This window comes from Phascolarctos cinereus, unplaced genomic scaffold, assembly GCF_003287225.1.
Source record: "Phascolarctos cinereus isolate Bilbo 61053 unplaced genomic scaffold, phaCin_HiC Scaffold_5;HRSCAF=322, whole genome shotgun sequence".
Lineage (NCBI taxonomy): Eukaryota > Metazoa > Chordata > Mammalia > Diprotodontia > Phascolarctidae > Phascolarctos > Phascolarctos cinereus.
Genome location: NW_027555958.1, coordinates 467,979,053 through 467,996,984, shown reverse-complemented (window position 1 = coordinate 467,996,984; position 17,932 = coordinate 467,979,053). Strand labels below are relative to the sequence as shown.

Here is a 17,932-nt window from a genome sequence, read left to right as displayed (position 1 = left end):
TGCCGGCACGCTGGGCAACTCTGTCATCCGTTACCTAACTCTGGGTCGCAGATCCAGGACAGCTTGAGGAGAGGTTCTGTGCCCAGGGGTGGCCATCCAGGGGAAGGAGTAAATGCAGTCTTGGGTGTGGGGCTGTTACTGAGAGGAGATGGCTCAGAAACAAGCAGTAGCAGAATGACTCAGATGACCCCAGGGAAAAAGCAGGGGGTCTCAATTCCATCTTCTAGCCCAGTCAGAAGCAGTCAGAGGATTAACCAGGGCAGTCTTCCCAACCAGAGAAGCCTGTACTTCTGTTACTCGAGTGGCTGAGTCCAGCAGCAGTCCAGTGTTAGGCAGACCCCAAACCAGGTCAGGAGCTTACAGAACAGAGGGGACAGTGATCGGAGCAGACCACTCTGGGAGCACAGAAAGCTTGGGGGTGTCCAGCATGAGCTGTCCCTGAGAGCCTAGAATGCTGCAACACTCACTTCCCCAAGAAAACACCAAAGGACCCGGCCAGGAAAGATCTGCACAGCATCCACCACTTCTGTCAAGTCCAAAGTCAGGAAATAGGCTGGAAGAAGGAGAAAACAACAACAAAAAAACCCAAATCCCCCCATAAAGAGTGGTCACAGTGACAGGGAAGCTCAAGACATAAACCCAGAAGAAGAGAATGACTTCAAAGAAAAGCAAGGCATCACTAGAAATGCAACTATAATTCCTGGAAGAGATGGAGCAAGAATTTTAAAAAAGTTTTAAAATGTGTTTTTGGTTTTTCTTTTCTTTTTATGGAATGAGAGCACTAGAGGAAAAACTGGAAAAGAAAGCTATAGAAGAAAGGATTGGAAAGGGAATTAACAGTCTGGCCTAAGAGGTACAAAGCCTTGCCCAAGCAGCAAACTTCCTGAAATTATAATGAGCCATATAGAAGACAACAAGAAATATTAAGATAAAATCAAAAGACTGAAAAAATAAGGTATCTCATAGCAAAAGCAAACAACCTGGTAAACAGATCAATGAGAAAGAAAAGGAAAAAAAGAATTACAACCAAAATAAAGAGCCTAGAAATCTTTAAAGAAAGTTGCCTAGATCTTTTAGAACCAGAGGCAAAGTGGAACTAGAAATAATCCACTAGTCACCTTTCAAAAGAAACCCGCAGACTAAAACTCCCAAGGACATTGTAGCCAAAGTCCAGAGCTTCCAGGTCAAAGACTGCCAGCAGTCAGAAAAAAAAAAAAAGAATTCAGATACCAAGGAGCCACAGTTAGGATTACATAGGATCTAGTAGCCACCACTATAAAGAAGCAGAGACCTTGGAATACAATAATCTAGAAGGCAAAGGATATAGGTTTACATTCAAGAATAATCACTCAATAAAATTGAATATAAGCCTACAGAGAGAAAATGGATATTTAATGAAAAAGAGGACTTCTAAGCATACCTAATGAAAAGATTAGAGCTTCAGAGAAATGTTGAAGTTGCAATACAGGAGCTAAGAGAAAAAATTAAAAAGTAAACCTGAATAAACTATATCATAAGGGACTAAACATGCATAAACTGTGTATATTCGAATATGGGAAAATGATACCTGTGTCCCCTTTGAGCTGTCATCATCAGGGGTCATAGAAGGAATCTCATTAGATTGAAAGTCTGGAAGAGGCTCTATCATGTATTGATGATTTTAAAACAAGAATAGAAAAGGCAGTGAAGAAGAATTCTTGGATGAAAGGAAAGGAAGATAAGGGAAAATCATCTCACATAATTGGGGTACACAAATAGAAATCTATACAAACAAGGAGGAAGGCACGGAGGAATGAGTGACACTTGAACTTGACTCTCACCTAAGCTGGTTTAAAGAAGGAAGAATATATACAGACCGATGGGTACAGAAATATATTTCACTCTACAGGAAAACAGGAGGGAAGGGGGAGAGGGTCAGTTAAAAAGGAGGGATAAATAAAACAAACCTAACCAAAATAAACTAAAGATAAACTATGCAAAAATATTTACAGATCTTCCTGAGGTAGCAAAGAATTGGAATCTGAGGGGGTGCCCATCAATTGGAAAGTGACTGAATAAGTTATGGTACTTAAATGTGATAGAATACTTTTGTGCTGTAAGAACTGATAGGAATGGGCTTCAGAGAAACTTGGGAAGATTTCTATAAACTGATGCAAAGCGAGGTGAACAGAAGCGGAACAAGTATATATGTATGTAGGTATATATATGTGTGTGTATATGTGTATGTAACACACATGTTTTTGTCATATTGTAATTCTGTGATATTTGTAATATGGTAATATCTTAATATTGTAAAGATAAACATGCATACTAAACATATATACATAGTATGTGTATGTGTGTATTTTTGGACATGGCCAATGTGGAAATGTGTTTTGCTCCACTATGCGTGTTTGTTAATAGGCTTTATTTTACTTTGGCTCTCGATTTGTGTGGCAGGGAAGAAGGCAGGGAGGTGGAGGGAGAGAAGGCAGATGTTTGATGATTGAAAAAAAATAAAATATGATTAAAAAAGGCACCATGTTCACTTACTAGAATGGAAAAATATTTATTAAAAAAAGACAAAATCCACTGTGAGTGGATGGAAGCAGTCATAGTAATATTGTTAATAGCATGACAGACTGGTATAAACATTTCTGAGAATCACATGTGATATTCAGCAAGAGTGATAAAACCAATCATACATTTTGAATCAGCAATTCTGTTGTGAGGACTCTTCTACAAACACATGAAGACCAAAAGCCCCTATCTGAACACAGATGTTTCCAGCCATTCTATTTGCAAGAGTAAAACACTGGAAACAAGGTCTGCATTTCACCCTCGGAAGATGGCAGACTCGATCATGGCATGGTAAGGCAGACGGAAAAGTCGGCAGCACCAGATTGAAAAAGAAAAAAAAAAGGGAAGAAACCAGCCAAATTTGAGAGAATTTCTGGAAAGTGACAGAAAGCATCTTCTTTTCTTATTTGTTGATTCTTTTGATTTTACCTGGTTAGAGCCTGGGGCAGGGCGAGGTAGAATTTCATCCCTTGTTTTGTACAATTGTTTGATTGCTTTTGTGGAAAGTTATTAAGTTTATTTTAAACACGTGATGGTGACCAATTGAATTTCACCTTCTGGAAAGCTCTTCTGCGATGACTTATCATGACCTGGAGGTGATTTAGCATTTATTATGTGTCAGGCTCTAGTCCTCGGGTTATGATCTTTGATACAAGTGGGAGAAATGGGTGGGTCATTCAGGCCTAAACCTCAGCTTCTTCCTCTTTAGAAATCAAGAAATTCATGCACCCCCTATCCTGGGAAAGAAGTGCTTGTAAGGTCATCCGGGAAGTCCTGGCCTCGGTCTCAAGATGCAGAGGTCTTCCAGGGCTTTACCCTGGTCCACCACATATCTAGGAAGTTCATTAGACCCTACATGGTTCTGGACCCTGCATGGCACATAAGACTTACTGAATGAAGAACAGTTTTTTTGTCCTGCTAGTAATGAATGGGCAGTGACTTCTCACTTAGCTTCCGTGATTAAAGGTATTGCTTAATACTGTAATGCCATGATAACTAGGGATCACCACACCTGTGGAAGAGGACCAATGACATCAGGAAGGAGATGTCATGACTTCCAAGTGAATTGGATTTGAGTGAGGCAGGGCTGTGCCAAGTCACCAGCCTCACTCTCTCCTCCAGAGCCATCTGGGTCCAGTGGCAATGAATCAGGATGACTGGAGATGGCCCCAGACGCAATGGGAGACCTTGGCCTTCTTAAGCTAAGGTCTTTCCCAGGTCTATTTGACTGAGGCAATGCCCATTCAATGATTAAGGCTAGGTAAGAAATAAGGCAAAGAATGGCCTCTTTTACCTGGTCAAAAAAAAAATCATCTCCTTGTTGATGTCATTGGTGCTCTTCCAGAAGGAAGGACAAACAACAAGGTGCCAGGCGTTTTGCTAACAGCTGGAAATGCAAATAGAAGCAAACAAGAAAGACAACCCCTGCCTTCAAGGTGCTTATGTTCTAGTGGGTAACACAACAGAAAAGGGAACTAAAAGGGGAGGGAGAAGAGGGAGAGGAGCAGGGAATGGGAGAGGAAAAGGCTGGAGAGTCAGAAGCAGAGCTCAGAGAGGCATGAAGGTGTGAGCATGGCTGACTGGGTCACTTTCTTTAAAAGGAATGGTCTAGGAAGAATTGGGCCATTAGAGTAAGGGACCTCAGGAGTGGAGTGATCTTTTAGGGGGAGATTAAGTCAATTAATTAAATTCAGAGAGGCGTCTCACCTCTCCAAACCAGTGGCCAGGTGATGATTTCTTTAAAAATGGCCATGGTAACCCATGAAGACCTACTAAGGAAGGGTTGCAATCTGCCTTGGTAGAAGGAGACCTCTTGCCCCATTGTCCCTGATAAAATCATGGCTCCCTGAATTACGTCCATATCCAAAATAGAAGTTAAAGAAAGTAGAGAAATATGAACTAGGATGGATGTTACAAAGTAATCACTGCTCCTAATCTTCACAATATTTTTCTATTAACATGTCATTTTATAATTTAAGTGGGACATTATTCTCTAGACCACTTGCCCTCTGGGTAACTTGTTACAGCTATAGACATCTTACATTTGCTCTATTCTTTTCTTTTAGTGAATTTCATCAGAAGCACATCGGGCCAATTTGGCAAGTCCAATGGGTAGAGCAGGACCGAGGAACGGCAGGTGAAGAAAAAAGGGAAATACTCGTTACTGTTGGGGCTGATGGAAGAATCTCCAAGTGGGTCATACAGAAAGGACTGATTTGTCACGGTAAAAGGAATTTTATTGTTTTTATGTAGACTAAGCTCAAAATTACTAGTCTGTAAACTGAGCTTGAAATGACTGCAATTGGCGCTGAGGTCTCTTTTATAAAGCACCCAGATGTGGTTCACCGAAACTTATTAGTGTCATTTAAAACTTAGCCGCTTGTTAAAAAGGAGAATTGTACGTTAGTGTGTCCTAAGCATAGGCAGGATATTTTGGTCCTTGACATAGTAACTGCCATTTTTCTGTTATTTTTTTACATTTTTATTGATGGATTGTGACACATTATAAACATAAACACACAAACCACCAAGCATACTTCCTGGAAACTAAGCTAAGCAACCACGCAGAACGGTGTTTATGACTTTCAGCATGTGGAACGGAGCACTTTTTGGTCACTTATTGGTTGAGTGATTGAAAAGAACAGGAGAGGGGTGTGTCTGTGTGAACAGAGTATTCCCAGAATTGTTGCAGGCCCTGGAAGAGACTTCAGATTTGTACATGGGCCAACCCATGTACAAAATGGATCCTCACTATAACACGTCTGATGAGTCAGTCATTTGTCCTTTGCTTGAAGCCCTCCAAAGAAGGGGAAGCCCACCACCTCCACAGACAGCCCATTCAACAGCTCAGATTGTTGGGTCTAAAATAAGTCCTATGAAATGTCCACTCAGCTCCTGATTCTGCTCTCTGTGCCCATGTCAGCCCTTCAAATACTTGGATGGTTCTCATGTCCTGCTTAAGTCTTTTCTTTAAGCTTCATGTACCCAGTTTCTTCAATAGATCCTCTTATGTTATGGACCCTTTACCATTCTGGTTACCACCTCTGAATGTTCTCCAGTTTATCATTAAGCCATATTGTCCATAACTGAACACAGTAGTCCAGATGAGGTCTGACAAGGGCAAAGCGTAGTGGAAATATGTTCCTCTTAATTCAACCCAAGATCATGCTAGCATTTGTCCATCATCTTCAACCTGAATTTTGTTGCAAATTTTCATGTTGTTGTTAATCTTCATTTGTATAGTCATGAGCATGTGTATTGTTCTTTTGCATCTACTTTCTTCATTACATTTTTTTTTTAAATAAAGATTTGATGAAACTGAAGAGAACATCAATGGACAAGCAGAAAAAGGAAAATGAGAGAGAGAAGAAAAGCGAAGCTTTGATATCTCGGCAGGCTCCCGGAATGTGTTTTGCTTTTCACCCCAGGGTAGGATTCCTCAATCTGTTTTTATACAAATTAGTGGTTAAATATGAAATTATTTGAAGAATGAATCTATCTGTCAATGACTATTTTGGCTTCATAATTAACAAACTCATTTACCAGACTCAGGTGGATGGAGTGCCCAGGGACCCAGGTATGCTCCTCTTCTTCTCTTTCTCTTTGTAGTGGGGAAACTGTGTTTGTGCCTGAGTAGTAAAGTAAAGGCTCCATAATCTCCTTCTTTGGCTCTCTTGTACTGGTGTCTGCAGCCCCTAACAGTGCTACCATGCTTAGTACCAACAAAACGATACCATAGTAATTGGCTAGACTTTAGCCAAAGTTGAAGACTACAAAAATCAGGATAACTTTCTGAATTCGTGGGGAGTATAGGCCAGAGACAAGTCCAGGGAGTAGATTATGAATGCCACTGCACCCCGCTCTGAAGATAGGCTCAATGAAGATGGGCTTCTTTTCCCCCAACTCATCTTCAGTAATCCTGGCTCTCTCACCTTGAGCAAGTTAATTCATCTCCTTGGGCCTCAGTTGGCTTATTTGTAAAATAAAGAAGTTGGGCTAGATGATCTTGAGGTCCTTCTAACTCTTGACCTGTGATCCTTATAATGATCCCATTCTCCTAGTCTTAGAAGGATGCCCAGAGCACCAAGAGGTTTAGGTGACTTGTCAAAGGTCACACAGTCAGTATGTGGTAGAGGGTGAGTCTAATGGAGTCAAGTTATCAGATGACCAGCGTTGGTCACAGCAACTCAAGAAATTGTTTTCCAAAGTGTGGAGGAGTTACCTACTCTGATGAAATCACAGATTTTCTGAAGTCCTGAAAAAGTATTTTTGGAATCAGGGAAAACTCAGTATCTGCAATGTATGCTTTTTTTTTTTTTCATGCTACAAAAGGATCTTTTTAAAATTTTTTTTTCCATATGCTTTTGAGTTGAAAATTTTTCTCCCTTTTTCTCCCCCCCACCCTCCCCAAGACTTCACACAATCTGATATAGGCTTTACATTTACATACCCATTAAACATATTTTCACATTAGTGAAGTTGTAAGTAAAAATTAGAACCAATAGGAGGAGCCATCAGAAAGATGAAACAAAACTCAACAGAAGGTAAAAATAAGTGAGAGCGATTCGACTTCCATAGTTCTTTCTTTGGATGTGGACAGCATTTTCCATCCTGAGGCCTCTGGAGATGTCTTAGATCCTCATAATGCTGAGAAGGGTTCAGTTTAACAATCTTAGTCATTGCATAACGTGGCTGCTATTGTGTACAAAGTCCTCTTGGTTCTGCTCACTTCACTCAGCATCAGACCAGTCTTCCCAGGTTTTTCTGAAGTCAGCCTGTTCATCATTTCTTATAGTACAATAGTATTCCATTACATTCATACACCACAACTTGCTCAGCCATTCCCCAATGGATGGGCATCCTTTCAATTTCCAATTCTTTGCCACCACAAAAAGAGCTGCTATGAATATTTTTGTACATGTGGGTCCTTTTCCCATTTGTTTGATCTCTTTGGGATGTAGCCCTAGAAGGGCTATTGCTGGATCAAAGGGTATGCACATTTTTGTAGCCCTTTGGGCATAGTTCCAAATCGTTCTCCAAAATGGTTGGATCATTTCACAACTCCACCAACAATGTGTTAGCGTTCCAATTTTCCCACATCCTCTCCAACATTTATCATTTTCCTGTTTTGTCATGTTGGCCAATCTGATAGGTGTGATGTGGTACCTCAGAGTTGTTTTGATTTGCATTTCTCTAATCAATAACGATTTAGAGCATTTTTTCATATGACTATAGATGGCTTTCATTTCTTCATCTGAGAACTGTCTGTTCATATCCTTTGACCATTTATCAGTTGGGGAATGGCTTGTGTTCCTATAAATGTGTCTTAATTCTCTATATATTTAATGTATGCTTTTTCTAAGAAGGGAATATTCTCATTGGAAAATCAGCAATCTAAGTTGCATGTATTTTGTGTCTTATCTTTTTAATTCAATTAAGCATGATCTTATGATATGTTACATTTGGGGATTTCAGAATGTGTGTGTGTATCATTGGAATTATTAAGAAAAATCAAGGCAGTGTCCGCAATACCCACCCACACTGGATGGACCACTTCTAACTTTTATTTGCATCCAGGCCTGTTCACCAAGAGCAAATATTTACCCTACACAGACGCCTGTCTATTTAAGGATAGGCCGCTATATTAAAACTTTACTGCTGTCCTCTGGGTAGCCACACTTGAGTGCATTGTGCTGTATCCATCAATACCTAGGAAAGCAAGAGTTGCTTTAATAGGGATATCAGTGTTACCTAGGGAAGACTGGACTCCTTTAATTTTTCTCTACCACTGATTCAGACCTGATGTGGATTAGCAGAAATGTGCCTACTCGCTCTCTTTTTGCTCTGGCCTTAGAGATCTATAATCCGGGTTCATACTCCACACGCCCCATCTCGGATCCGAGCCTTTCACTTTTTTAAGCTGTGGTTTCTAGCTTCCACATGAACACTTTTTATAGTGGGTCACATGCAGCTGGAGCCAGAGAAGCCGCCATGTCTTTTAACCAGTTAATGCCTCTCTTAGGGATGGAGCGCCAGGAAATCATTCAGAAGAAGCAGAAAGTGAACCCTCCTCACCCAGATGCTTATAATTGTGCTATAGACATGAGCAGGGAACTCTAAACAAATGATGTGTCCAGTGATTAGGAATGGCTAGAGGGAATGCAGGCTTTCAAGTTGAATAATATATTGCCTTATGTAATGATAAAGATGAAGACTTCCCTAGGAATATAGAAAAATGTTTAGGATGTGATATATGTGGAAAAATAACCCTCAAAGCACCATGTTCACAATGGCCCCACCTGTGTAAAAAACCAGACCCACTGAATGTGTAATCACAAGTATGAGAAGAGACTAGAGGCTAGGTATTGAGGAGTGGTCATTGATGCCAATATGGATAAGTGCTTTTTCTTTTAATGATAAAGTTGATTGAATAGAAAATGTTTTCAACAGTATTTTTAGTTTCTTCTATTAAAGTTCTACTCTGAAGCCTCATCATGGTATAATGATGACCCTGGATTATCAAACATATTTTTTAATATTTAGTATTTATTTTCTCTCCCTCCCACTTATTCCTGCCCCCCACCCCCATTGGAAAAGAAAAACAACAACCCTTTTGACAAATCTGCATAGTCAAGCAACATGAAACACAACTCTGGGTTCTTGAAGGTTAGGTTAGAGGAAGACAAGGTCCTCCTGAGCCACAAAGGCTTTGAGGCCTGTCTCTTGTCAAAGGACACAATAAGGTAAGCTTCTTGAGGGACAAGATGTGTCCATCTTGTCATTGTATTACCAGTGCCTGTCACTGGTGAGGCATTTGAGAAATGTTTATTGAATTGAATTTTACTAAAGCTTTGCCAAGTTCAGAGAGATTCATTGACATTTGAATGAAAGGTTGGTGAATTTGGAGGCTATACATAGCAATTTTCAGAGACCAGCTCCTAAGTTAGAGAGGGGTTAGGGTCAACTTCCATTGATCAAGAAAGTAGCTACCCTCATAACTCCTTGAAGAACTGGGTGACCTTGGGCAAGTCACTTAACTCTGATTGCCTCACCAAAAAGCAAAAAGAAAAAAAAAAGAATAGATGAATTAGAAATCTCTGGCAGATTTTAATATGCAGCCTACTTAGTGTAGCCTTCTTTTAGCTTAGGTTGTAATGGTCAGGGGTCAAGGATAATGTGCCACTGTTGGATCTGTTTTATTCTTTCATTTTAGGACACAAATATCTATCTGGCTGGTACAGAAGAAGGTCACATTCATAAATGCTCTTGTTCATATAATGAACAGTACCTGGATACCTACAAAGGTCACAAGGTGAGTTAAATTATATCAGTGTAAAAATGGTAGAGATGTCTAATTAACTACCTGAAAGGAAGCCTCCTTATTTGGAGCCTGTCCCACTAACATACCCTGAAAGAAAATTTCTTTCTTTGGGGGATGGCTTTAGGGCCTGGGCCAAGGCCAACTCCTGGCTAGCCTCCCTTTGAGCTCCTGGGTCTCACTGGTTGCTTTTTCTCCCTGGTATTCTAGATGTTCTGTGATCTCCTCATCATAGCATGCCCATCAACAGTGCAGATCTTGATTCATGTTGGAAGGCACTTGGAGACCTCGCGCCCCTGGAAATCTGCACCGGGGGCTCCACCCAGCACTCTTCTTTAGCAATCTTGGCGTTGCATGGTGGCCAGCGGAGTGCACGGACTGTTCTTGCTCTTGCCACCTGGATGCCCCATCTTCTTTCCTGGTCACCCATTCCTCTGATGACATCCTTTATTCCACATCTCTTGTGTCCTTCCTTCTCGGTGATGAGGTCCGGTTTGCTCAAGCCCACCATGCTCCTCTCCATTGCCCTGTAGGTGAACCTCCTTTCTAGGTAGATACCTGGTACCTCACTTTGTCTGTGAATCACTGCTTGTGTCCGTATGGTGAGCTGAAAGCAGAAGGGTTGTGTCTAGCTGAGAGATAAGTGGTATAGTGGACAGAGAGCTGGGCCTGGAGTTAGGGAGACCTGAGTTCAAATCTAGCCTCAGACATTTACTAGCTGCGACTGTGGTCTGGTTACTTAAGCTCTACCTCAGTTTCTTCTGTAAAAACTGGGATACTAATAACCCCTCTGATCATGGGAGGATGGTGACCCAGGAGTATACCAGTGGCCCAGAGAGTGTTGGCTTGGGAAAGTAGGGGCAGGGTACTTAAGAAAGAGTACAATTATAAACCTAAGAGAGATGGGTGACAATCCGTGTATCTCATTCTTCTGATTTGGTAGATGCTCCTAGCTCATCCTCACAGCTGGGTGGGCTGTGTGCCCCTTACCAAGCTTGACAAGATACCTCTCCCAGGCACCCTCTGGTTGGCTCGGAGTACCCTTTGGTTCTGCCTCTTCTTGGGTTGTGGTCAGTTTTCACATCATTCTAGAAGGTGTGTCTGTATCCCTCAGTGGAATCTCAAGGCTTATATGCCCCCATCTCACAGCTGCTGCCATCTGTCCCTTATCTGTGTGAATTATACTTAAAGTCTCTTCTGAGAGCATATGCCACAATAAAGCAGATTAGTTTGGCATCAGTACGCCCAGCATGCCCATCCCCATGACAAGCCCTCAAGCATCAGGCAGGGCAAAAGCCAGGAAGCTCAGGTCTGCGTCGCTCCCAGCAGGACGCAGACCAGCGCTGGGGCAAATCACAGCACTGGGGGCTCTCCCCACAATGTGCTCTGTTTAGGACTCTTGTATTTCTCCTCTCCCCTCTTCAGATCTCTTTCTAGGGTTGCTCTCAGCTGTGTGCATTTAACTGCATCCAGACCCAGGAATGTGTTTCCTTAAGATATTAGTTCCTGGATATAACAGCCTTGCTTTGGTAGGGAGGACCAGAGCTCTTGGCCATCCAGGAGGCATGAGCACAACTTTTTCAGCTTTTCTCTTTAGGTTCAAACTTCGTCTCTTCTAAAATCTCCCCACCCCGCTAAGATCTCCTTATATCTCTGCATATACTTTTATGGACATCATTTTTCTTAACTTAGACCCTGTAGGGAGAGATAGTATTACATTTGGATGCCAATGGCAGGTTGGTGCACGCAAAAGACTGAAGGATGCGTCCTCCTCATTTCAGAAGAAAACCAGATGTAAGCTCCCCTGGGCATCTGGAACCTGGGCTGGGGACAGGAGCTCTTGGTAGAAGAACAGATGAGAACCTCTTCTACGCAATGGGAGGTCTCTAAGGGTGGAGAAGCAGATGAGATTTCCCATCTTGACTGCCACTGGCCGTTCCACTATTAGGCACCAACATGGTGGGAAGGGCTGTTTTTAAGGCTCTTATATACTCCAGCAGAATCAGCCTGCCCTTCCATGAACATTAGAAACATTTTAAGACAGTAAGGACTAACATTTGTTAAGTGCTTCCTGTGTGCCAGACAGTAGAGGAAATTCAAAGTGGAGATAAGACGTGGTCTCATCTGTTAAGAAAGATAAGATGCAAACGTCTAACGATGATGCATCCTATTTTGTGATAGCAGCGTCATCAAGTTACAGATCTAAGTGCATTGGAAGGCCTGCGAGAAACGATTGATGCCCACTGGGCAGAGGATCCTTGTAGCCTGCAGGGAAGGGGTAGCATTCCAATTGGCCATTCCAGTTGGTTGAGTACAGATTCAAGGAAAAGGGCAGCCTGTAAGACATAAGAAAAACCCAGAGCCTTGGAAATTCAGGAAGTCTTGAAGGGTCAGGGCAGTGGCCAGTTTGTCTGCAGAAGAGAGTACACAAAGAACAAGGAATAACACGACCCAAATCTGGGGAGGCAAAAGAGTGCCGGGCAAGACTCTGAAGTTGGCTTGTTAGAACTGAGCCCAGCATTCCAGTCCTTTGAGGTCTTGCTGAATAGTCCACGTGCCGTCTGCAGATGGGATAAGCGTGCTGCGTCTCCCTTCGTCCAAGTGAATGGCCACAGTACAGGGCAAGTGGACTTCCCCAGGACACTCTGCTGGAAGGCACTTTTGTGAGCTGGCATGGAGGGTGAGAAGGGTGTGGGAGTGACCTTGCTACCCAACAGAAAGTCTACTGAGACACACTGATCTCTTGCTTCCCTCTTGTGTGTATCTGCAGATGTTTCTTCTTTACTCCCTTAAGAGTTGAGAAATGCCGTAATCTATTTTTACTCCTTTGCTTCTGATTTTATTCCTGTGCTAGCCTTCTCACACTTTCCTCTATGATTTCCTTGCTTCTTTCTAGCCCTGTGCTAGGAGGTTCAGGGGTGGGGATGGAGACATGCCCAGTGTGTCCATCGCCTGCCAGGCCTGTGGTCAAACAGTAGGATGCTGTTCCACTGGAGGGAGGGCAGTGACCAGGCATGACTTTTCTGTTGTTTCTTCTCCAGTTCAGTCACAAGAGGATTCCTACATATGTGTCTGGGCCTTTACTCTGCCTTTAGTCTCTCCAGACAATCCCCTCCCTGCCCCCATTCCTAGCCCTTGATGATACGGTAACCATCATCCTCAAACAATCCTTGTTTAAGAAAGGAAAGTATGCTTTGACAAGGCTTTTATGTCACCTTCTGAGGCTTTTTTGGTTCAGAAAACCTGCTCCCCACACTCCTCTGGCTATATGCATCAAAATCACTAGTTCCTTTGTGGCCAAATGACTGTTAGCAGGGAGTCCATCAAGAGCAAGGGACTACCTGGAGAGCAGCTGATGGAGGGGAAGCTTGGTGGGAGGGAGATAAAGGACGTTTTACCCAGGAAGCAGTGGGAGGGAGAGAAGCCTATTGTTTGGCACGGTACTTGTATTCTCTGGGCTTGATTCTCTCTCTCTCTCTCTCTCTCTCTCTCTCTCTCTCTCTGTCTCTCTCTCTCTCTCTCTGTCTCTCTCTCTCTCTCTGTCTCTCTCTCTCTCTCTCTCTTTCTCTCTGTCTCTCTCTCTCTCTGTCTCTGTCTCTCTGTCCATCTCTCTCTCTCTATGTCTCTCTGTCCATCTCTTTCTCTCTATGTCTGTCCGTCTCTCTCTCTCTCTCTCTCTCTCTCTCTCTCTCTCTCTCTCTCTCTCTCTCCTTTCTCTACCCTCTCTCCCTTCTTCTCTTCCTTCCTCCCTTCTTTCCTTTCCTTTCCTTCCTTCCCTCTCTTCTTCCATTGCTGCGGCCAGTAGTTCTTCCTAGATGCCATTTGCAGGGGCTTGTATAAGTTGGGAACTGTTTGTATTGGTATTGGACTGTATTTGTTTAATTTCTAGGGTCCTGTGTACAGGATAGCATGGAACCCATTTTGCTATGAAGTGTTCCTAAGCTGCTCTGCAGACTGGGGTGTGAATCTCTGGCAACAGGACGACTTTAAGCCATATTTGAGTTTTTATACGACTACTCATGTGATTTATGATATTGCCTGGTCTCCAAAGTCATCCTACATTTTTGCAGCAGCAAATGAGCATAGAGTAGAGATCTGGGACCTCCACTGCAGTATGTAAGTAACTGTGTTTCTCTTGATTTGAGGATATTTTCAGTACTAATAGAATTCTCTAGGACCATGTAACAGTTTTCTTAATGAGAAGGCTTTGTATTTGAGCTATAGGACCATTACCTTTGAAGCCAAGTTCTGAGTATGTGTAGAGAGTGGAGGGCAAGAATACACAAAAGAACTACCCAAAAAAAGATCTTAACATTACCAATGACCGTGATGATGTGGCCATCAGAACCCAAGAAAGATCTTAACACCACCAACGACCGTGATGATGTGGTCATCAGAACCCAAGAAAGATCTTAACGTCACCAACGACCGTGATGATGTGGTCATCAGAACCCAAGAAAGATCTTAACGTCACCAACGACCGTGATGATGTGGTCATCAGAACCCAAGAAAGATCTTAACGTCACCAATGACCGTGATGATGTGGTCATCAGAACCCAAGAAAGATCTTAACGTCACCAATGACCGTGATGATGTGGTCATCAGAGCCCAAGAAAGATCTTAACATCACCAATGACCATGATGATGTGGTTATCTAGACCCGGTCATCCTAGAGAATGAAGTCAAGGGGGCCTTAGGAAACATTGCTAACAATAAGGCCTTTAGAGCTGATGGAATTCCAGCTGAGCTATTTACATCCTAAGAGGAGATGCTGTTAAAGTGCTGCACATTTGGAAAACTCAGCGGTGCCCGCTGGTTTAGAAGAGATCACTTTATGTCCCCGTCCTCAAGAAGGGCGACGCCAGGCAGCGTTCAAAGGATGGAACAATTGCACTCGTTTCACGTGCCAGCGAGGCTGTGCTCAAAATTCTGCAAGCTAGGCTTCAGCAATACGGGAACCCACCATCACCAGAAGAGCAGGCTGGTTTTCAAAGAGGCAGAGGAACTAGAGACCAAATTTCCAGTATTTGTTGTATGATAAAGAAAGCAAGGGAGTTTCCAAAAAAAAAAAAATCGATTTCTGTTTTTTTGAGTACATCAAAGCCTTTGACTCTGTGGGTCACAACAAAATGTGTCAAATCTTCAAAGAGATGGGAGGACTAGATCATGTTACCTGTCTCCTGAGGAACCTGTGTGCAGGCCAAGAAACAACAGTTGGAACTGAACATGGAACACTTGATTGGTTTAAGACTAGAAAAGGAGTGTGGCAAGGCTGTATATTGTCACCTTATTTATTCAACTTATATGCAGAGTACTTCATGTGAAATTCCAGGCTGGATGAATCAAAAGCTGGAATTAAGGTTGCTGGGCAAAATATCAACAATCTCAGATACGCAGATGATGCCACTCTATGGCAAAAAGTGAAGAGGAATTAAGAAGCCTCTTGATGAGAGTGAAAGAGGAGAGTGTAAAAGCTGGCTTGAAGCTTAACCTCACAAAAACTGAGATCTTGGCAACCGGACCCATCACTTCCTGGCAAATACAGGGAGAAGAAATGGAAGCAGTGTCAGATTTTATATTCTTGGGCTCAAAGATCACTGCAGATGGTTGGAAGGAAAGCTATGGCAAATCTGGACAGCTTACTGTGAAGCAGAGACCTCACCTTGCCAACCGAGGTCCATGTAGTCGAAGCTATGGTTTTTCCAGAGGTAGTGTAATCCAGCTACTACACTGAGAAAACAGCCACTTTGCTTTACTTTGGAGGAGGGTGGATCATTTTGAAGCTTGGGATTCTTGAGGGAGGGTAGATTTAAGTGAAGCACTGCCAGGGGGCTTTTGGACAGACTAAAGATCATGGAGAGATGGGAAAGAGGAGCATGCCAGGAGCTTATAGAGGAATAAAATGGCAGGTGTAATGACAGGGCAGCAAACACAGACTTGACTCACTTTGGGGCCTTTGGCATGGATACCACTGAATTGTGGAAAAGAGTTCTATTCTGAATCGATATATCAGAAGAAATATTTTCTTCATTCCAGTAACTTGTCCAGCTCTGTGCAGGGCATTATAAAGGCTACTTGGAGAAGGCATCGTCTCTGCCCTAAAGAATCTTACCATTTTGTAGGAGGGAAAAAAGCATGTCCATTGATAAATAGAACATGAATTTTAATATGTATGCATAATGAGTATAAAGAACTGTAAAACGAGATGAGGAAGGAGTCACTTCGAGACAGGAACATCAGAAACAAGGATTAATGAAGAGGAGGGAATTTTAGCAGGGCACTGAAGAATGGGTCTAGGTGAAGATGAAAGTGTGAAGGCAGAATACCAAGAGGAAGGTATTCCAGGGATAGGGGACAGTGTGAGTAAATGCATGTTGCTGTGAGCATTTAATTTAATTAAATTAATGCTTTTTTTAAATTACAGTTTGGACCCTATCGTTGTGAATATAGCTAACCCAGGAGTGAAATTTACAACCGTCCTTTTTGCTAAAAATACTGATTGTATTTTAATTGGTGATAGTGAAGGACAAGTTATCGTGTATGAATTGAAGAACATGCCGATTCACACAGAGAGTGGCCGGGTATGATGCAGAATCAGAAAACATATATATATAATTGATGATTTAAGATTCTCAGCAGAAATCCCCGAGTTCTCCAAAGCTCTTTCCTTTCCCTCCTGTTTCTCCATCTATTGAGGAAATACCCATTCTCTAGGGGCACATCACGACTCATTCACAGGTTTTACAGATAATAATTTGGCAAGGTTGATAATTGTCCCTTTGGGCTTCAGCTTTCTCATTACCATTGTCCAACCAGAGGGGAAGGATCCTTATTCTATTAGCTTTATTCTGTACTCTTATTAGGGGTGGCTAGGTGGTACAGTAGATAGAGTGTGGGCCTTGAGTTAGGAAGACTTGAGTTCAAATGACACTTACTAGTGTTGTGACCCTGGGCAAGTCACTTAACCCTGTTTGCCTCAGTTTCCTCATCTGTAAAAAGAGCTGGAGAAGGAAATGTCAAACCACTTCAGTATCTTTGCCAAAAAAACACCCCAAATGGGGTCACAAAGAGTGGGACACCACTTAAAGGACTGAATAACAACATTCTTTCATTAAAGACTTTCAAAAATCCCCTTGTATATTGCCAAGATTTCAAAAGTAAATGATTTCCTCAAACACTATTTTTAGTTAGATATTATCATTTGGGATTAGTGGGGCAAAATCATTTTTTCAAATTTCTTTTGGTTTCACAGTTTTTTAAATGCTCTGATTTTTATATTTCTACTAAAAGCCATCTGTAATAAAAGCCAAAATAAAATGTTTTTATTGTTTTATTGTAGATGATATTATAACAAACAAACCTTTTTTTTCCTTATGAGCAAATTTGAAGTAACACGTGGGAATTCGAGTACATAAGATGGCTCACATCTTACGTAGGCCTTTTAAAAATGAGTTATTTTGGATTACAAAAGTGCCTGATCCAAAGAACTTCATGTTGCTGAATTATAACTTCATGAGAAGTAGATAAGTTTCAAAAATACCTCCTTTGACTTGATGGCTGACTTTAATACCAGAATTTAATCTGGGGAATATAGTATTAGCACCTTATTCTCATCCATTGTAAGAAGAATTGTAATTGCCTCATTCAGTTAGGGTTTTCATAGCTTATAATATAATTTTGTTGTTCAGTCATTTTTCAGTTGTGCCTGACTCTTTGTGACCCCTTTTGGGATTTTTTTGGCAAAGATACTGGAGTGGTTTGTTGTTTCCTTCTCCAGCTCATTTTACAGATAAGGAGACTGAGGCAAACAGAAGTTAAGTGACTTGCCCAGGGTCACACAGCTAGTAAGTGTCTGAGGCTGGATTTGAACTCAGGAAGACAAGTCTTTCTGACCCCTGACCTTCCTCTACCCCTGATAGAGAGCTTTTCTGACCAGCTCTCTATCCACTCTACCACTTAGCTGCCTCTGATAATATAATAGCATTTTTTCCCCAGTCAAGCAATTATTAAGTGGTTACTACATGCTAAGCACTGTGCAGAGGCATTAGGGATAAA

The 17,932-nt window shown here is 42.0% G+C and overlaps 1 protein-coding gene across 1 annotated transcript in view; it reads left to right on the top strand.

Annotated features, from left to right (window-relative positions):
- Positions 1 to 17,932, top strand: part of DNAI4 (dynein axonemal intermediate chain 4) — a 79,770-nt gene that overhangs the window by 59,642 nt on the left and 2,196 nt on the right. Inside the window, exons 12-16 of the mRNA XM_078156705.1 lie at positions 4,626 to 4,783; positions 5,867 to 5,988; positions 9,773 to 9,871; positions 13,767 to 13,993; positions 16,302 to 16,458. Coding sequence (XP_078012831.1) covers positions 4,626 to 4,783; positions 5,867 to 5,988; positions 9,773 to 9,871; positions 13,767 to 13,993; positions 16,302 to 16,458 — 763 coding nt within the window. The remainder of the gene's footprint in view (positions 1 to 4,625; positions 4,784 to 5,866; positions 5,989 to 9,772; positions 9,872 to 13,766; positions 13,994 to 16,301; positions 16,459 to 17,932) is intronic.